Consider the following 18412-nt stretch of genomic DNA (forward strand, 5'->3'; position numbering starts at 1 on the left):
TCCTGAAGAGGAATGCATGGCAGGGACTCCCAAATAGTCAGAACAGACTGATTGGCTTCCAGAGGGTATCAGCTGCCGTTAACTGATCTTTCTAACCAGATAGCAAGGTTGGTCCTGCTCTCTAGGTCTATTAAAAAATCAGATTCACCTGACCATGCTACCAGTGAAACGTTCACAGCTCTGTTTTTGATGAGTGCTCTGGACTTTGCTTTTACTCTGTATTCTGTGACACTTAAAGGTTAATCCTTTGTTGCATTTGGTTGAAATCTGGAATGTGGCTGATCATTTGCTGACAAAAAGGACAAACTAAACTCATTAGCTGTTGCAGGAAACCACAGAAAATAAACTCTTGTGTGTGTTTGGCTGAAGAGAAGAAATAATTGAAACAGAATCTGCTACACCAGCAATTGCAGCTAATATGATAATGGGCAGGATTCATTATTAGTTCAGCATCTGCTGATCTGACAATTTCACCAATCCTATAATTGTCTGGGGATTTGCAAATGGGATAGGACCTTTTGAATGTTTAGGGGGGAAAAATAAATGCTGAAGTGTGAATCTTCTCTATTCCCTTCCTCATCTGGTCACCTTGAAAATGCAGAGGGTGTTCTTTGGCAAGTGCTTAGGTTAGGACTAAAGTCAGAAATTGTAGCAGTGTGGTCACGTTCATTCTACACACATGAATGATCCAAGTGCCTGATGTGGACAGTTATGTTTCAGGTTGATGTTCATATTATTATTTCATCAGGAAATTGAAGAATTTATATTCAGGGATTTTGCATCAGCTCTAGAAAAAGATTATTTGAAATACTGGTGTGGATGTTTGAAGACTTACTTTAATTTGGATTCCAGATCAGCTTCCTCCATTTATTTTAGTGTGCAGTTTGTCAGGAATTAAATGTCTGTTTGGCATGTGCTGTTTAGCTCTATGGTTTTTTTCATGGTGCATAGTTTGACACAGAAGAGATCCTCAGTAAACATGGGAGATAAAGCTGCAACTTGAGCTCTGAGGGACACAATTATGTTGTTCCATTGCAGAAGACTTACTAAGTCATCCTGCTTGTAAGAACTATTCCAAATACCCTGATACTATGCAGGACTCTTTAAATTGTTAAGAAGTGTGATTTATTCATAAAGGCTAGGCATGCTTTCTTTTTTTGCTGTTGGTGCTGCATGATTGCAAGTCAAGTTCTTTGCAGTCCCTTTCCCATTCTCTGGCTTGGAACAGAATATGTTCTTTGCTTTCAAATCAAATCAATCACCACCCTTCAGAAAGAAGAGATTTCAAGGTGTGCTGGAATATCTGTGCCTTTACTGCTTCTGTAAACATGCACATTATTTACCCCTAACTCAACAAAATATTAAACCATGGACATGTATGTTTGAACACCTTTCAGTTTAGATAAGGTAGATAATATAATGTCATGTGTTTCATTTGTAAAAAGCAAATTTCATTTGCTTTTTACAACTATTTCACTGCCTGTTAGAAGAAGTCTGGGTGTGAGCAGGCAGTGTGAGCTTGCAGCCCAGAAGGCAAATCACATCCTGGGCTGCATCAAAAGATGCATTGCCAGCAGATCCAGAGAGGGGATTCTGCCACTCTGCTCTGTTCTGGTGAGACCTCACCTGAGTACTGTGTGCAGATCTAGGAGCCCTCAATATAGGAAGGATATGGACCTGATGGAGTGGGTCCAGAGAAGGGCTTGTGACAGGACGAGAGGGCATGGTATGAAGCTGCACCAGGGGATGTTTAGGTTGGATGTTAGGAGGCAGTTCCTCACTGAAAGGTTGATTAGGCACTGGGATGGACTGCCCAGGGAAGTGGTGGAGTCACCATCACTGGAGGAAAAGATTGGGTGCAGCACTTGGTAGATTGTTTAGCTGATGTGGTGGTGTTAGGTCATAGGCTGGACTTGATGATCTCGAAGGTCTTTTCCAGCCTCAATAATTCTGTGAGTTTGTAATGCAACTGCTGCTTGTGCCACCATGACAAAGCTCTGCAGAATCACTGTAACAATATGTTTGGTTTAAATTTTGGTCTGCTACTTTAGAAGCTGTAGTACAGCTTTGCATGGTTTTCCTCTCCTGATCCAACAAAACTCTAGGCTGCTGGCATACAGGACTACAGAATGACTTATTTTACCTGGGTATTTCTAGGAGCAACAGTGAATACAGTGCAGAATGGGTTTGGAAGGACTTCTTTCCTCTGGTCAGGAAATACTTGTAAATCACCAAGAGCTTAACCTTCCAGCAAAGTTGAGCAGTTGATTAGAACTTAGCCCTTGCACAAATCCAGCCTTTATGCATGGGTTTCCAAGAGTATTTTAAAGCTATTTATATCTATCTCTTTCTCTATATATATATATCTGAGTCTGATTTGTGTTTTCAGCAGTCTTTTCTGCTAATGGCTAAGTAGGAAGCTAATAACAGCTGAGACATCTGATCTCTGCTTAAATTATTTCCTAAGAAATAACAAAATGTTATGCTTGTGGATACAGAGAGTGTCCCTGTATGCATTTTACCCTTCTGGATTATCACAAGTTAACTGGGTTGAGTAAGTTCTTCATAGAAACCACCCAAGTTAGCACAGCTTCATTTGATGAAAATGACTATTGCACAAGTTGTTTAACGGCTGCTGAGAGACAAAAACATGTGTATAGTGTCACACAGGATTTTCTGAGTTGAGAGAGCTAAAAACAGCGTCTGAAGGTACACCCAGGCTGATAAACTGAAGACAGACTGGAGAACAGATCACTGAAACATGAGTGCTGAAACAGGTAACAAAAAGAATTGGTAACAAAGAAACTGAAAACACATAGATGGGGATTTGATGCCTATGTTTTTGTGCTTCAAAGGCAGCCTCTGAAGTGGGGGAAATGGACTGGTTTCCAAAGAAGTTGAGTAAGTAGTGCGATCAGAGAGTCATAGAATGGTCTGGGTTGGAAGGGACCTCTGAAGGTCATCCAGTCCAACTCCCTGTGCAGTCAGCAGGGACATCCCCAACTAGATCAGGTTGTCCAGAGCCCTTTCAAGCCTCACTTCGAATATATCCAGGGATGGGGCCTCAATCACCTCCCTGGGCAACTTGTTTCAGTGTTCCACCACCCTCATAGTAAAGAACCTGTTCCCAACATCCAATCTAAATCTGCTGTTCTCTAGTTTGAAGCCACTGCCCCTTCTCCCATCACTGCAGGCCTTTGCAAACAGTCTCTCTCCATCCTTCTTGTAGCCCCTTTCAGGTACTGGCAGGCTGCTATTAGGACTTCCTGGAACCTCCTCTTTTGCAGGCTCAACAACCCCAGCTCACTCAGCCTGTCCTTATAGCAGAGGTTCTCCAACCCTAATCTGCTCATGGGCTATTGGTTCAGGTCCAGTTGGGAATGACAGCAGGATGCAAGGAACGTGTTTTGTAACTAGTATCCCGTTTTTCTCCTGTGCTGAAATACTCTATGGAGAATGCCATGTTAATGGCACACAGACTAATCTGTTTTGAAAAGAGGAAGAAATTGCACAAAGGAGGCTGCTAACAGCCTCTGAGGCTGGTAACAGCATCTGATCCAAATATGTCTTAACGAACTGAGCAGATTCTGTGCTCTTCACATGTGGCCTGTGGCTTTTTGTTTTTCATTACAAGAGGAGCAACACAAAATAGTCTTGAAGAACTTGTATAGGAAATGTGAACATTTTCCTTCTGCAGATGCTTCTGAAGCTCAGGCTGAGCACACATATTATAACTTGAACACAAATAAACATTGGAAGAGCAACATTAACATTTAGAGAGAGATTTTGGTGTGTTTTTTTCCCCTGTAGTTGCCTGCTGCAGAGTTTTTGCATTTTTTCTTGGGAAAAATCCACATATTTAATTACCAGGAACAGCAGAATTCTTCATTAAGTAGTTGTAAGGTCTTTTCTCACACAGAAACTCCTGTGTCATCTTGGGATAATGCTCTGACTTGTCAGCCACGTCTAGGAGTTACTTGTTATGCATGACTTTGCATTTCATTGTATGATACATCTCAGTTGGTGACACAAATATGTTTAAATGTATTTAGTATTTATTATGGCTATTAATACTTGGAGATTTAATAAATATTTCTGCTTTGCATCTAATTAGCTTGTATTCTGCATAAGGGAATTCAGTAAACTCAGGGCTTCAATCTGAAGGTGGAGGATACCATGAGCATGGGCAGGGGGCATGGTAGCTGTTCTAGTTTTTGATAAACTATTGCAGTGCTACATAAGAGAACATAGGGACCTGGAGGTAGTGGTTGACAGTAGGCTGAACATGAGCCAGCAGTGTGCCCAGGTGGCTAGGAAGGCCAATGGCATCCTGGCCTGGATCAGGAACAGTGTGGCCAGCAGGAGCAGGGAAGTCATTGTGCCCTGTACTCAGCACTGGTTTGGCCACACCTTGAGTCCTGTGTCCAGTTCTGGGCCCCTCAGTTTAGGAAGGATGTTGACTTGCTGAAACGTGTCCACAGAAGGTCAACAAAGTTGATGAGGGGTTTGGAGCACAGCCCTGTGAGGAGGGGCTGAGGGAGCTGGGGTTGCTTAGCCTGGAGAAGAGGAGGCTCAGGGGAGACCTTATTGCTCTCTACAACTACCTGAAGGGAGGTCATAGCCAGGTGGGGGGTTGGTCTCTTCTCCCAGGCACCCAGCACCAGAACAAGAGGACACAGTCTCAAGCTGCACCAGGGGAAGTTTAGGCTGGATGTTAGGAAGAAATTCTTCCCAGAGTTATTGGCCATTGCAATGTGCTGCCCAGGGAAGTGGTGGAGTCAACATCACTGGAAGTGTTTAAAAAGAGACTGGATGAGGCACGTGGTGCCATGGTTTAGTTGATTAGATGGTGTTGGATGATGGGTTAGACACGATGATCTTGAAGATCTTTTCCAGCCTTGTTAATTCTGTATTCTGTAACATATTCTATGTAAATCTGAGTCATCAGTGCCTAATTATTTTAACAAGCAATTTACTTTTCTATCATCAACGGGCTAAATACAAGAAGGGAAAATACAAACAGTTCATCGCAGTCTTTGTCACTGGTTTGGTGTGTTCCTTTAAATGCAGTTTCAGTATTGTATGCAGGGTAGAAATATTTCTTTGATGATTTGTTAATAATACTTTCCTTTTTCCCCAGCTGGATTCTGTCCTGCAGTTTTGTTAACAGCTGCAAGATGTTTCAGAGCAGAGTGTTATTGAAGCATAAAACCAGAGACAGTACTGGGAGAGTTTCAGAATAAAGGTTCATGATGGTCTAATGGCAACTTTATTCTAACTGTGTTGTCAGATTTGTATCAACTCCTCTTTTTCTCTTGAAATGGGTCTATCTTTTAGCATCTCACAAATTATTTGTAGTTTTGCAGTCATACATTTAAACCTAAGGCCACTAATGTGTATGGTGTTCAAGCCCATTGTATCAACTATGACTTCGCCGCATAGTTTGGACTCTCGAAGTTATACTTTATAATGTTATAGTCAAAAGCATGGAAGTTAGTCATGAAGGTCAGACAAACATTTTCACACCAAAACTGCAGTTGTTGTGTCTTGTCTTAGCATGTTGTAAGGGCAAAAATTACATTTTACATGTTGGCTGTGGAATTTACTTTTTTAGCACATTTGTTAGACCGGGAAACCAGTGTAGCAGTATGCAAAGCAACTGTCCTGTCCTACTCATTCTGCTTACTAGCACTGAAGAATTCTTGTTTCCTTTCAGATGCAGTTTCCACATCTGCTTACTCATCACCAGCCAAGAGTTTGGGAGACCCTGGAATAACTCCACTGTCTCCATCGCATATTGCGGTAAGCAATGTTCTTTCAACATACACTGTGTAGAATCATAGAATGCTTTGGGTTGGAAGGGACCTCCAGAAGTCATCCAGTTCAACTCCCTCTGCACTCAGCAGAGACATCCTCAGCTAGATCAGGTTGCCCAGAGCCTTGTTGAGCTTCACTGAATATCTCCAGGGATGGGGCCTCAACCACCTCTCTAGACAACCTGTTCCAGTGTTCTGCCACCCTCGTGGTACAGAACTTGTCCCTGACATCCAATTTAAATCTCCTGTTCTCTAATTGCAAATCATTTCCCCTCATTGCCTTCCAGTGTTGCTCTTGATTGTACTTTCCAGGGATTGTGGGATTACAGGTAAAAGGCAGGGAGGAGGTTTAAAATTTGCCTGTAAGTAGCTGAACAGCTTTCTACATTCTAGCACAAGCAGGAGGGAGTAATGCATGTAGCACTTACAAAACAAGTGTTATGTAAATGATTCATAAATAAATAGTTATCATGGAATATAAAGCTGTTGCTGTATTTTGGGTTGATCTGTCTTCATTAGCTTTGAAAGGTAGTAATATTGTGATATAATTAAGTCCTAAACCCACCTGGTAAGTCCCAAATATACCACACTGATGGATATAAACATGTTCTTCAGGTCATCAGTTTAAGGGAAAACAAAACAAACCCCAACAGTCCCCAAACCAATAGCCTGGTGCTTAGCCATAAGTTTTAATGATAAAGGATAGTAGCTATTCTTAAGAATGAGTATGAAGGAAACTCTTGATTCAGAAGGTTGTATATAAAAGGCTTCAGCAAATATGTTGAGCTGTATGGTGAATTTTCATCTCCATTGAAATGTGCAGCTTTCTGGTGTCAGCTTTGGTCACAAGTGCAGCTTTAGGGAAGTCCTTACTGAAGAGATCTGCATGAAATACTGAAGGGTAAGAAAGCCTCAAGTTATTCTCATCAATGACTCAGTGTCTGTTTTGCTTCTGCTATCTAACAGAAGGACTCTGATGCGGATGATGCTGTAGAACAGTTATATCTTGTTGTTGTGGCTATTGATTTTGGCACAACATCCAGTGGCTACGCCTACAGCTTCACCAAGGAGCCAGAATGTATTCATGTAATGAGGTAAGGGCTGCAATGCAGCATTTAATATTTGGTTGTGATAACATGGTTTTGTCTGCAGTAGCTGTAGGTATTTTCTACAGGAGCCTGAAGTGCCTAGATTTGTCTAGTGTTGCTACAGCGTAGACCCTTCTCACAGTTACAGATTTTTGTTGCATCTCACTTGTATTCTAATTTGCTTTAATAATCAAGGTGAATATTATTTTCTTTCTGTTATTTTGCTGAGTTTACAAGATGAGGAGCAAAAGGAGGGATCAGTGACTATTTAGAACTGTTCAGGGAGCAGTGATAATTTTTAAGTCAGGATGCCCTTGACTTGGAGACTGAGAGAAACGCCACACAACTCTTCCCAGGATCTCTTGGAATCATGTTTGCACAGAGTTGTGTGTCAACACTTAGTTACAGGCATTTTAGAAACTGGTACTTAATAGGGCTGATTTTAGCTTTTCAGCATGAAAATTGAATCAAATCGCTGAGAATGAGCCAGTGATACTGGGAAATGTCTTTACATGCATGAGAAAAGTGTTCTGTATCATATCTATGTAAGGGACAGACTTTAGCTGCTGTTATGTAGGTGTGGTTTGTTTTTTTCTTGGTTAAATATAATCAAAATCACCAATGCAAACAAATATTATGTCAAGTACCTTAAAGGACTGGCCTTACAAACCATTTGTATAATGTTTTGTAGTCTTTTAAAAAAGATTTTTAGAATGATAGAATTGTTAGGGTTGGAAGGGACCTCAAGGATCATCCAGTTCCAACCCCCCCTGCTGTGGGCAGGGACACCTCACACTACAGCAGGTTGCTCGCAGCCACATCCAGCCTGGCCTTCAAAACCTCCAGGGATGAGGCTTCCACCACCTCCCTGGGCAACCTGTTCCAGTGTCTCACCACCCTCATGGGGAACAACTTCTTCCTGACATCCAATCTGAATCTCCCCATTTCTATTTTTTTTCCATTCTCCCTAGTCCTATCACTCCCTGACACCCTAAAAAGTTCCTCCCCAGCTTTCTTGTAGCCCCTTTCAGATACTGGAAGTCCACAATTAGGTCTCCTTGAAGCCTTCTCTTCTCCAGACTCAACAGCCCCAACTCTTTCAGACTGTCCTCATAGCAGAGGAGCTCTAGCCCTCTAATCATCCTTGTGGCCCTTCTCTGGACACACTCCAGCACCTCAGATCCTTGCTCTACTGGGGGCTCCAGAATTGGACACAGTGCTCCAGGTGGGGTCTCACCAGAGCAGAGTAGAGGGGGAGAATCACCTCCCTCAACCTGCTGGCTATGCTTCTCTTGCTGCAACCCAGGATGTGATTGGCTTTCTGGGCTGCAAGTGCTCACTGCTGGCTCCTGTTGAGCTTCTCATCCACCAGCACCCCCAGGTCCTTTTCTTCAGGGCTGCTCTCAAGCCAGTCCCTGCCCAGCCTATATCGGTGCTTGGGATCACCCTGACCCAGCTGCAGGACCTTGCACTTGGTCTTGTTGAACCTCATGAGGTTGTCATGGACCCATCTCTTCAGCCTGTCAATGTCCCTCGGGATGAAATCCCTTCCCTCCAGCGTGTCTGCTGCACCACACAGCTTGATTTTGTCAGCAGACTTGCTGAAGGTGCACTCAATGCCACTGCTAGTTTTGCAACTAAAACTCTATGCAGTTCTTATTGAAGTATGTTTAAAATGAATATATTGTAACAAGACCAAGGTATAGACATAGATCAAGACATAAACAAGATACTGTATGAAAAGTTTGGCCATGGAAGATACTCTGACCAAAGCTGCTGCTGTAGCAGTAGGTAAAGTACTGTTTGCTGCACTGTAATACTGAGAACAAAGGGGCAGAAAGACTAATCTGCTGTAGTCCAGTGTGATATATTGTCATTTTTCTAAGCAAAGATGCTAGCTGAATGCAGCTCTAAATCTCTGCAGGCAATATTGATTGTGCAGTCTGCCTGCGCAGTTGGTTTGTATGTTGGTCGCAAAGTATTTCAGGGACCTAATGCAGCTGAAGGATGAGAAATCCCATCTAAAGGGAGGGAAGTTCTGGGATGATGGTATGCTATCCACTTGCCGAGATACCTGTCTTTAGCAGTGTGGACAGGAAATGATTCAAGGCTGTTTATGCATCTTACCCATCTGTTGTTCTCTGAGCAGCGCAGGAAGCTGCGTCAAGCTAGAAGTCAAAGGACAGGCCGTGTGTTGCTGTTTCAGGGTTATAGGACTGTCAAGTCAGAACCTATGTTTATCAGTTTCTGTTCTCTTTGGACAGAAAATAATTAATCAAATTTCTTAAAGAGACTGGATGAAATGAGGCAAGATATCTCTGAAGCTGTACCTGAGCAAGTGTAAATCCTATGTGGTGTATTAGAATCCTTAGGGTTGGAAGGGACCTCAAGGATCATCCAGTTCCAACCCCCTGCCATGGGCAGGCACCCCTCACACTAGATCATGTTGCTCAGAGCCACATCCAGCCTGGCCTTCAAAATCTCCAGGGATGAAGCTTCTACCACCTCCCTGGGCAACCTGTTCCAGTGTCTCACCACCCTCATGGGGAGGAACTTCTTCCTAACGTCCAGTCTAAATCTACCCATTTCTAGTTTTTCTCCATTCCCCCGAATCCTATCACTACCTGACATCCTAAAAAGTCCCTCCCCAGCTTCCTTGTAGGCCCCCTTCAGATACTGGAAGGCCACAATCAGGTCTCCTTGGAGCCTTCTCTTCTCCAGACTGAACAGCCCCAACTCCCTCAGTCTGTACTCACAGGAGAGCAGCTCCAGCCCTCAAATCATCCTTGTGACCCTTCTCTGGACACATTCCAGCACCTCCAGATCCTTGTTGTGATAGAGGCTCCAGAACTGGACACAGTACTCCAGGTGGGGTCTCACCAGAGTGGAGTAGAGGGGGAGAATCACCTCCCTCAACCTGCTGGCTATGCTATGCTGTATTGTTCTTACAATTTTTGTGGGAACCTTACTATGTGAAATCACTGCTCTTTCTAGGGATGTCCTTTAAGCTCTTTGGACTCAAAATTTCACCTTAGGACCTGATTTTGCCATTGGGTTCACACCATACTTCAGGAAATGACAGAATGGATTCTCCTTCCAGGGTGCCAGGCGTCCTGCTGTAGGTAACTGGGACACTGGAATCTAGGTTCTGTGTGGCCAGCTGAGGGTGTATTCCAAATCTTAATTGACAGTTTACTACTTATGGTTCAAAGCACCATATTTTACTCCTTATGCATAGTTGTGATTCCTTATCATGGTTGTGATTTCAGGCCTGGGTAGATATTAGAGGAGATACTGATGTAAAATAAGTGAAATAAATCAGTTGATATTTTTCCAGCTGGAAGGGAGGAACTAATTTTTGGGGGAAATGTATTCACATTTCCTACAGGTATTTCAAACAATGGTAAGTATTTTTATACCAAGAATGAATAGAATAGAATAGAATTAACCAGGTTGAAAAAGACCTTTGAGATCATCGAGTCCAACCTATCACCCAACACCATCTAATCAACTAAACCATGGCACCAAGTGCCCCATCCAGTCTCTTCCTAAACACCTCCAGTGATGGTGACTCCACCAGGAATGGGCTCCCTGGGCAGCCCATTCCAACGGCCAATCTCTCTTTCTATGAAGAATTTCTTCCTAACATCCAAACAAACCTCCCCTGGTGCAGTTTGAGACTGTGTGCTCTTGTTCTGATGCTGGTTTCCTGGGAGAAGAGACCAACCCCCACCTGGCTACAACCTCCCTTCAGGTAGTTGTGGACAGCAATAAGGTCTCCTGAGTTTCCTCCTCTCCAGGCTAAGCAACCCCAGCTCCCTCAGCTTCTCTTCACAGGGCTGTGCTCCAAACCCCTCCCCAGCTTTGTTGCCTTCTCTGAACACGTTCCAGCACCTCAACATCTTTCCTAAACTGAGGGACCCAGAACTGGACACAGTACTCAAGGTATGTTGATGTCAAGGAAGGCTGAGAGAACTGGGTTTGTTCAGCCTTGTGAAGAGAAGGCTTAGAGGAGACCTTCTTAGCACATACCAATACATAAAAAGTGGCTACCAGGGTGATGGAGACTCCCTTTTTACAGGGAGTTACATGAAAAAGACAAGGAGCAATGGGTACAATTTACTCCTGGGGTGATTTTCATTGTAATCCAGAAGAAAGTTTTTCACAAGGAGAACAGTTAGACATTGGAGTAGTATCCCCAGAGAAGTAGTGAATTCCCCTACGTTGGTCAGTTTTAAGACTCTGCTTGACAAGAGTGCTGCACCTTCTCATTTAAACTATCACATTGGACCAAATGATCCTTGGGGGTCCCTTCCTACCTGGCCCCTTCTGTGTTTTGGGGACAATATAGCTAAAACTAACTTACTAAATAATGTGTATGATACTTTTATATACATTTTAATCCGAGAAAGTAAACATTTTCAAGCTCTGAAATGATATGAACATATACATAGAATAAACCAGGTTGGAAGAGACCTTCAAGATCATCACGTCCAACCCATCAACCAATCCAACACCACCTAAACAACTAACCCATGGCACCAAGCACCCCATAAATACTCACCATGGCATTTGATGGGAAGAAGGGCAAACATATCAGAACAAGGCCTCAGGACTTCAGAAGGTATTAAAAGGTTCCAACTCTGCATATGCCAAGGCTTACATGTAGGATAATTTACAAATACTTCAGCAAAGCAAATGTAACTTCCCGCCCTGCACTCGAGAATGTTTACATTCACAGCAGCCATACCAATGATGCAGGGTCCTCTTTGCTTCCTAACATTTTTTCCACCTCCCCCCACTTAGTCTTGATCTTTGCCAGACATTTAGGCTTCTGACTGCCTTTTAATAAAGCTGCTTTTCTTTGGATGTCCCAGTGAAGGGTAAGATGGTTGTGTTTAGAAGATCCTGCTTCCGAAAAGGATGAACACACAGGGGTTTATTCACAGAATTGTCAGGGTTGGAAGGGACCTCAAAGATCATCTAGTTCCAACCCTCCTGCCATGGGCAGGGACACCTCACACTATTGGCATGTTTGAGTGTAGTGTCAGCAGAGTCATGGCTCTAGCTGTGTAATCCAGTTCTGGGGCCCTCTATTTAAGAAGGTTATTGAGACACTTGAATGTGTCCAGAGAAGGGCAATGAGGCTGGAGAGAGATCTTGAGCACAAGCCCTATGAGGGCTGAAGGAGCTGGGGTTGCTTAGCTTGGAGAAGAGGAGGCTCAAAGGAGAACTTATTGCCATCTACAACTACAAGAAAGGAGGTTGTCGCCAGGTGGGGGTTGGTCTCTTCTCCTAGGAAACCAGCAACAGAACAAGAGGGCACAGTCTCAAGCTGCACCAGGGGAGGTTTAGGCTGGATGTTAGGAAGAGGTTCTTCATAGAGAGAGAGAGAGAGAGAGATTGGCCATTGGAATGGGCTGCCCAGGGAGGTGGTGGAGTCACCATCACTGGAGGTGTTTAGGAAGAGACTGGATGGGGCTCTTGGTGCCATGTTTAGTTGATTAGATGGTGTTGGATGATGGACTTGATCTCAAAGGTCTTTTCCAACTCTATTCTATTCTATATGTATGAGTAGTCTTGCTCATGTCAGTAGACTGAAGCATGTGTTTGAAGTTGGGTCCTGTTTCTAGATGATTGATGAAGAAGTTCCAGGTTCACAGATCCAATTGCATAAAGTGGGAAGGGACCTCAAACATCATCTTGTCCAACCCTCTTGCAGTGAGCAGGGACACCTCCAATTAAATCAGGCTGGCTGGGGCCACATCAGGTCTGATTTTGCATGTCTCAAGAAACAGGGCTTTAACCACATCTCTGTGCAACCTGTTCCATTATTGTAAAGAAGATTGTCTAAGCTGAAGCTACCCTACTCCAGTCTAAAGCCATTGCCTCTTGTCCTGTCACTCCAAGCCCTTCTAAACAGTCCCTTCCCAGGCTTCCTGTAGGTCCCCTTCAGATACTGAAATGCAACTATAAGGTCTCCTCAAAACCTTCTCTTCTGCAAGCTGAACAGCCCTAATTCTTTCAGCCTGTCTTCATAGGAAAGGTGCTCCAGCCCTTTGCTCATCTTTGTGGCGCTCCTGTGGACCTGCTCTGGTAGGTCCACTTCTCTCTTTTGTTGGGAGACCCAGAGCTAGACACAGTACTCCAGGTGAATAGAATAGAGTAGAATTAACCAGGTTGGAAAAGACCTTTGAGATCATCGAGTCCAACCTATCACCCAATATCATCTAATCAACTAAACCATGGCACCAAGTGCCTCATCCATTCTCTTCTTAAACACTTCCAGTGACGGTGACTCCACCACCCCCCTGGGCAGCACATTCCAATGGCCAGTCTCTCTTTCTGTGAAGAGCTTCTTCCTAACATCCAGCCTAAACCTCCTCTGGCACAGCTTGAGACTGTGTCCTCTCCTTCTGTCACAGGTTGCCTGGGAAAAGGTGATGTCTCACCAGGGCAGAGTTTCATGAATTTTAGGTAATACTTCATGCCTGCTGGCTCATGCTAGTTCCCCACAGCTTCTGTAAAGATAGTTGTGGTTACCTTCTGGCTCTTGTTGCAAAGTAGAAATCTATGTGACAATGAGTGGTATTTTCTGCATACTGCGAGTCTGTGAATATATGGTTGAGAAAAGCCTGGCCATGAGATCAGCAAGCCCTTCAGTGAGCAGGGCAGTGCCAGAGACCTTAATAAGAGACAGTTTGGTGCTGTAAAACACGTTAATAACATGTCCTTTGAAGTTAAGAGATGAAAACTCCTATTGATTTATGTACACTTATAGGAAGTCTTACTTATTTTGCCTCCTGGTTAAATAGCAGCAAACTGAATGTGAGAATTTCCCAATGGAGAAAGTCAATGGAAGAATGCCTGTGATAACAAAACCAATTGCAGCCTGTCCTTGGAAGGAGGGAGAATGTCGTCTTTTTTTTCTCTGTGCAACTTTATTTCAGCCTTCAGGTTTTACCTTTTCCCTTCTTTTCCCTGTTTGACTGTAATTCTTGGCAAGCACATACTTGCCTTCTGCACACACACTCCTAGCAGTGTTTGGCTGCGTTTTCATGACCCCACTGCTTTGTTTTCTTGATTGTTGTGCTGCAGCTCTGCATCAAATTCTCTTCACTCTGCATGGATCCTTTTCTTTGCTCTGATAGCCAGATTCATGTGTGAGGGAGGGCGTTTCTCTAACCTTAGTATAACCTTGTGATCCTTTCTACACAAACTTTCCTCTTGTCTCTATTTTTGCTTTTCATATACAGTCAGATCCTCTGTGGCTATCAGCTTGGTGTATGCTGCACTCTCGAGCTGCTCCACTTTATGTCAGCCTAGGAACTGGTCTCATCTGTTTGAGGCAGAAATCTGCCTTGGGTTCTGCTTGAACAGATTTTGAACTCTGACCTTGCTTTGAGGAAAATGTTTCCCACATGCATTTAGAGTACTGCTGGGCATTTATTAGTCCATGCTCTTAATGGGCTTTTTTTTTTCCCTCTAAAAAAGCATTATTACCATTATTTTGTCTGTATTGGGACCATGAAAGAAAACTGCAAATAAAAGTGTTGAAATCTTAGTCCTACTGACTAGAAGCCTCCACTAACTGCAGTGTGGCTAGGGCACTCAGAAGTTACCATGCATGTGCCTTTGTAGCTGCTTCTCCCTAGAAAAGATGGCACACAGGAATATTTTTAAGTCTCTTGATTGCCAGTGGTAAAGTTGGAATTCCCCTTCTCTTTCCTTATTGCTCTTTCTGTAATTGAACACTAATACAGGCTGAGAACTTCAGAACGTGCTGAGCAATTATTGTCTCTAGTTTCCATCAGTAACTCATCAGGAAGTGAGCATCCAATTCTCTAGGTGACTTTGAAAATTTCAGCCCATACCACACAGCATCAATTTGTCATCATTTAAACTGCACTTTAAGTGCACTTATTCCAGGAGGAGAAAATGTGCCTAGCCATAATGAAAAATAAAGCAGCATTGTTATAGGCCACGTCCTATTTATGGAATTTCCCACCAGTGACTCAGAATGAATCATTAATGATTCCAGGCAAAAATGATAGCAGACTGTCTCCTCTCTGCTTGCAGAGGGTGTGTGGGATTGAGCAGCATGGTGAAACAGGCAGTGCTTTTTGTTCATGGACTGTGGGATCCCAACTTCTTCACATTGGAACCATCTGTTTGCTGTAACACCTACTCAAAGGTTTTGGACTTGACCACATGCATCTTCAGCTGCAGGTTAGAAGAAATGACCTGGGGAAGAGCCTTTGCCAACTGCTAATAGCTCTGGGGCTGAGCAGCAGGGCTAGGGAAGTTTAGGCAAGTTTCTTTCTTTGAGTGGATGAAGGTGGAAATCATTCCACTTCTCATCATACTGTTTCTGCCTTCAGAGCAGTGGAATTGCCCTCTATGCTGAAGTAAATTCATAGATGTGATTCCCTGCCATTGCTGGTGCAAAAAAGGGCAGATTTTTCTCTGTTTGATCTAGTTGAATGGTTTGAAGGGTTTCCAGCACTTTAGAAGATGCTGTTCCTGGTTATTTTGCCAAGTATTAACCCCTTAGACTGCAGTTTTCCATGTCAGTTGTCTGCCGTGGTCTGGAGGGCAATTGATTTACAATTGATTCAACTGTTTCTGAGAGTGAAATGGAAAAGAAGATTTTTTTTCCTTCCCCTCCCCCCCTTCCCCCCCCAATCTTCCTATGTCACACAAACAAGTACCACAGAACAAGGCAACCTTTTTGTGCTTCAGAACAAGGACTTGGCAGTAGTTTATTACAAAAGTGTGTTTTGCTATCTTTAGGAAAAAAGCAATCAACATGTGGTTTAATAATGAATGCAGCTGCCTGTGGGACCTTAACTTGGCTCCTGTTTGAGCTGTGTTATGATTATGTCTGACAGCAGAAAGCAGATTTCCCACTGATGCCTTTTTAAGAAAGTGTTTTCTGGTTAATGGTTGTTTCCCATGCTGAAAGTACTTGTGTGTGGGGTGAGGAGGAACAGTGAGGTGAGGTTCTTGCTCTTCCATTCTGTGTGTGATAAGGAACTGAGAAGGCAAGAGTGCTTACAGCTGTCTCTGTGGTATGACTTTCTACCATTTGACCTTGCTGTCCCACCATGCCCTGCTCTCCCCCTCCAGATTCCTGCTGCTGGGTGTTCCATGTTTGGTTCCTTATCCATTCTGTGAAACAAGCTTTGGCTTGCCTTCATCCTAGTACTTCTGTGCTTCTCAGGTCTTCCTGAAGATACCTTCCCAATCTTGATATAGAATAGAATTAACCAGGTTGGAAGAGACCTTTGAGATCATCGTGTCCAACCTATCATCCAACACCATCTAATCAACTAAACCATGGCACCAAGTGCCCCATCCAGTCTCTTCCTAAACACCTCCAGGGATGGTGACTCCACCACCTCCCTGGGCAGCCCATTCCAATGGCCAATCTCTCTTTCTTCCTAACATCCAGCCCAAACCTCCCCTGGCAGAGCTTGAGACTCTGTCCTCTTGTCCTGGTGCTGGTTGCCTGGGAGAAGAGACCAACCCCCACCTGGCTACAACCTCCCTTCAGGTAGTTGTAGAGAGCAATAAGGTCTCCCCTGAGCCTCCTCTTCTCCAGGCTAAGCAACCCCAGCTCCCTCAGCCTCTCCTCACAGGGCTGTGCTCCAAACCCCTCCCCAGCCTCATTGCCCTTTTCTGGACATGTTCCAGCAAGTCAACATCTTTCCTAAACTGAGGGACCCAGAACTGGACACAGGACTCAAGGTGTGGCCTAACCAGTGCTGAGTACAAGGGCAGAATTACTTTCCTGCTCCTGCTGGCCACACTGTTCCTGATCCAGGCCAGGATGCCATTGGCCTTCTTGGTCACCTGGGTACACTGCTGGTTCATGTTCAGTCTGCTATCAACCAGTACCCCCAGGTCCCTTTCTGCCTGGCTGCTCTCCAGCCACTCTGACTCCAGCCTGTAGCACTGCATGGGGTTGTTGTTGCCAATGTGTAGAACCTGGCACTTAGATGTGTTACATCTCATGCCCTTGGACTCTGCCCATCTGTCCAGCATATGATAGGATAGTTTTATTCACCATTGTAGTAGATGGTATTGAGGGAAACGTCTTGGTGCCTGTAAGATGTTTGGAGACTGGGGGATTCAGGTTCATTGTTTTACAGACAAAAACATTTTACGTTTTTTAGGCATTTAAAACACAAAATCCATCAACTTCAGGTGAGTACAGAGTGCAAGGCAGAGTGCTCCACGTCTGCAGACATGTCTTCAGAGTTTCAGGTGTCCAGGAAATTAGACACATGATCAGATAGATGTTGGTTGAACTGGCTTGGCTTGCTTGAGAGAGCCTTCTGTGACAGAAACAGGAATTTAGTCAACTTCTCGGTGGCATTCAGATGACTTTAACAGGTCCCTAATCCAGAATGGGGAAAATAACCTATACAAATCAGCATTCATGGAGTCTGATTGGCAATTAGATAGACCACTCCTTTTCAAGGTTTGAGTTTTCATTAGTAATGCTCACGTGATTACTTTTTTCTTCTTTCCCTGCCTTCCTCCCCGCTGCCTTGTACAATACTTATTACATACATATGGTTGATTTCCTTGTTAATTGTGTAAGGCTTAATTCAGGGGACAGAGTATTCTTATGAAAGGCAGAGTATGATTATTTCCTTTAAAATGATGCAGCTAACTGCAAAATGTACTGAATTATAGTATCAGTCAGGGTTGGAAGGGACCACAAGGATCATCTAGTTCCACCCTCCCTGCCATAGACAGGGACACCCCACACTAGATCAGGCTGGCCAGAGCCTCATCCAGCCTGGGCTTAAACACCACCAGGGAAGGCGCCCCAACCACTTCCCTGGACAACCCATTCCAGGGTTTCACCACTCTCATGGTGAAGAGCTTCCTCCTCACATCCAGCCTGAATCTCCCCACCTCCAGCTTCATTCCATTCCCCCTAGTCCTATCACTACCTGATATCCTGAGAAGTCCCTCCCCAGCCTTCTTGTAGCCCCCTTCAGATACTGGAAGGCCACAATTAGGTCACCTCGGAGCCTTCTCTTCATTTTGGTATCCCAAGGATTGAAGTTAGTGTCTTTGGAGGGGAAAAGCAGCCTGCACAAACTGCCACCACATTGTTTTTCTCACCATACAGTATTGTTTTGGTTTTTTTCCTTTTTTCTTCTGTTGCTGTAATTACTAGTATCACTTACTGAAGCTGTTTTGCTTGTTGGAACAGACGATGGGAAGGTGGAGATCCAGGTGTATCCAATCAGAAGACACCAACCACAATCCTCCTAACGCCAGAGAGAAAGTTTCATAGCTTTGGGTATGCAGCAAGAGATTTCTACCATGACTTGGATCCCACTGAATCAAAACACTGGTTGTATTTTGAAAAGTTTAAGATGAAACTACATACCACTGGTGTAAGTATTAACCAGTTCTCCTGGCTAATTGTGCATTTGCTGTTCAAATTGTCTTCCTGTGCACAGTAAAATCATAGAATTGTTAGGG

At 43.9% G+C, this 18412-nt stretch overlaps 1 protein-coding gene across 1 annotated transcript in view; it reads left to right on the forward strand.

Moving 5' to 3' along the window:
* The window catches only part of HSPA12A (heat shock protein family A (Hsp70) member 12A), a 65695-nt gene that overhangs the window by 11574 nt on the left and 35709 nt on the right, over positions 1-18412 (forward strand). Inside the window, exons 2-4 of the mRNA XM_054163633.1 lie at positions 5717-5802; positions 6783-6910; positions 18138-18324. Coding sequence (XP_054019608.1) covers positions 5717-5802; positions 6783-6910; positions 18138-18324 — 401 coding nt within the window. The remainder of the gene's footprint in view (positions 1-5716; positions 5803-6782; positions 6911-18137; positions 18325-18412) is intronic.

The sequence above is a fragment of the Dryobates pubescens genome, chromosome 8, assembly GCF_014839835.1.
Source record: "Dryobates pubescens isolate bDryPub1 chromosome 8, bDryPub1.pri, whole genome shotgun sequence".
NCBI lineage: Eukaryota > Metazoa > Chordata > Aves > Piciformes > Picidae > Dryobates > Dryobates pubescens.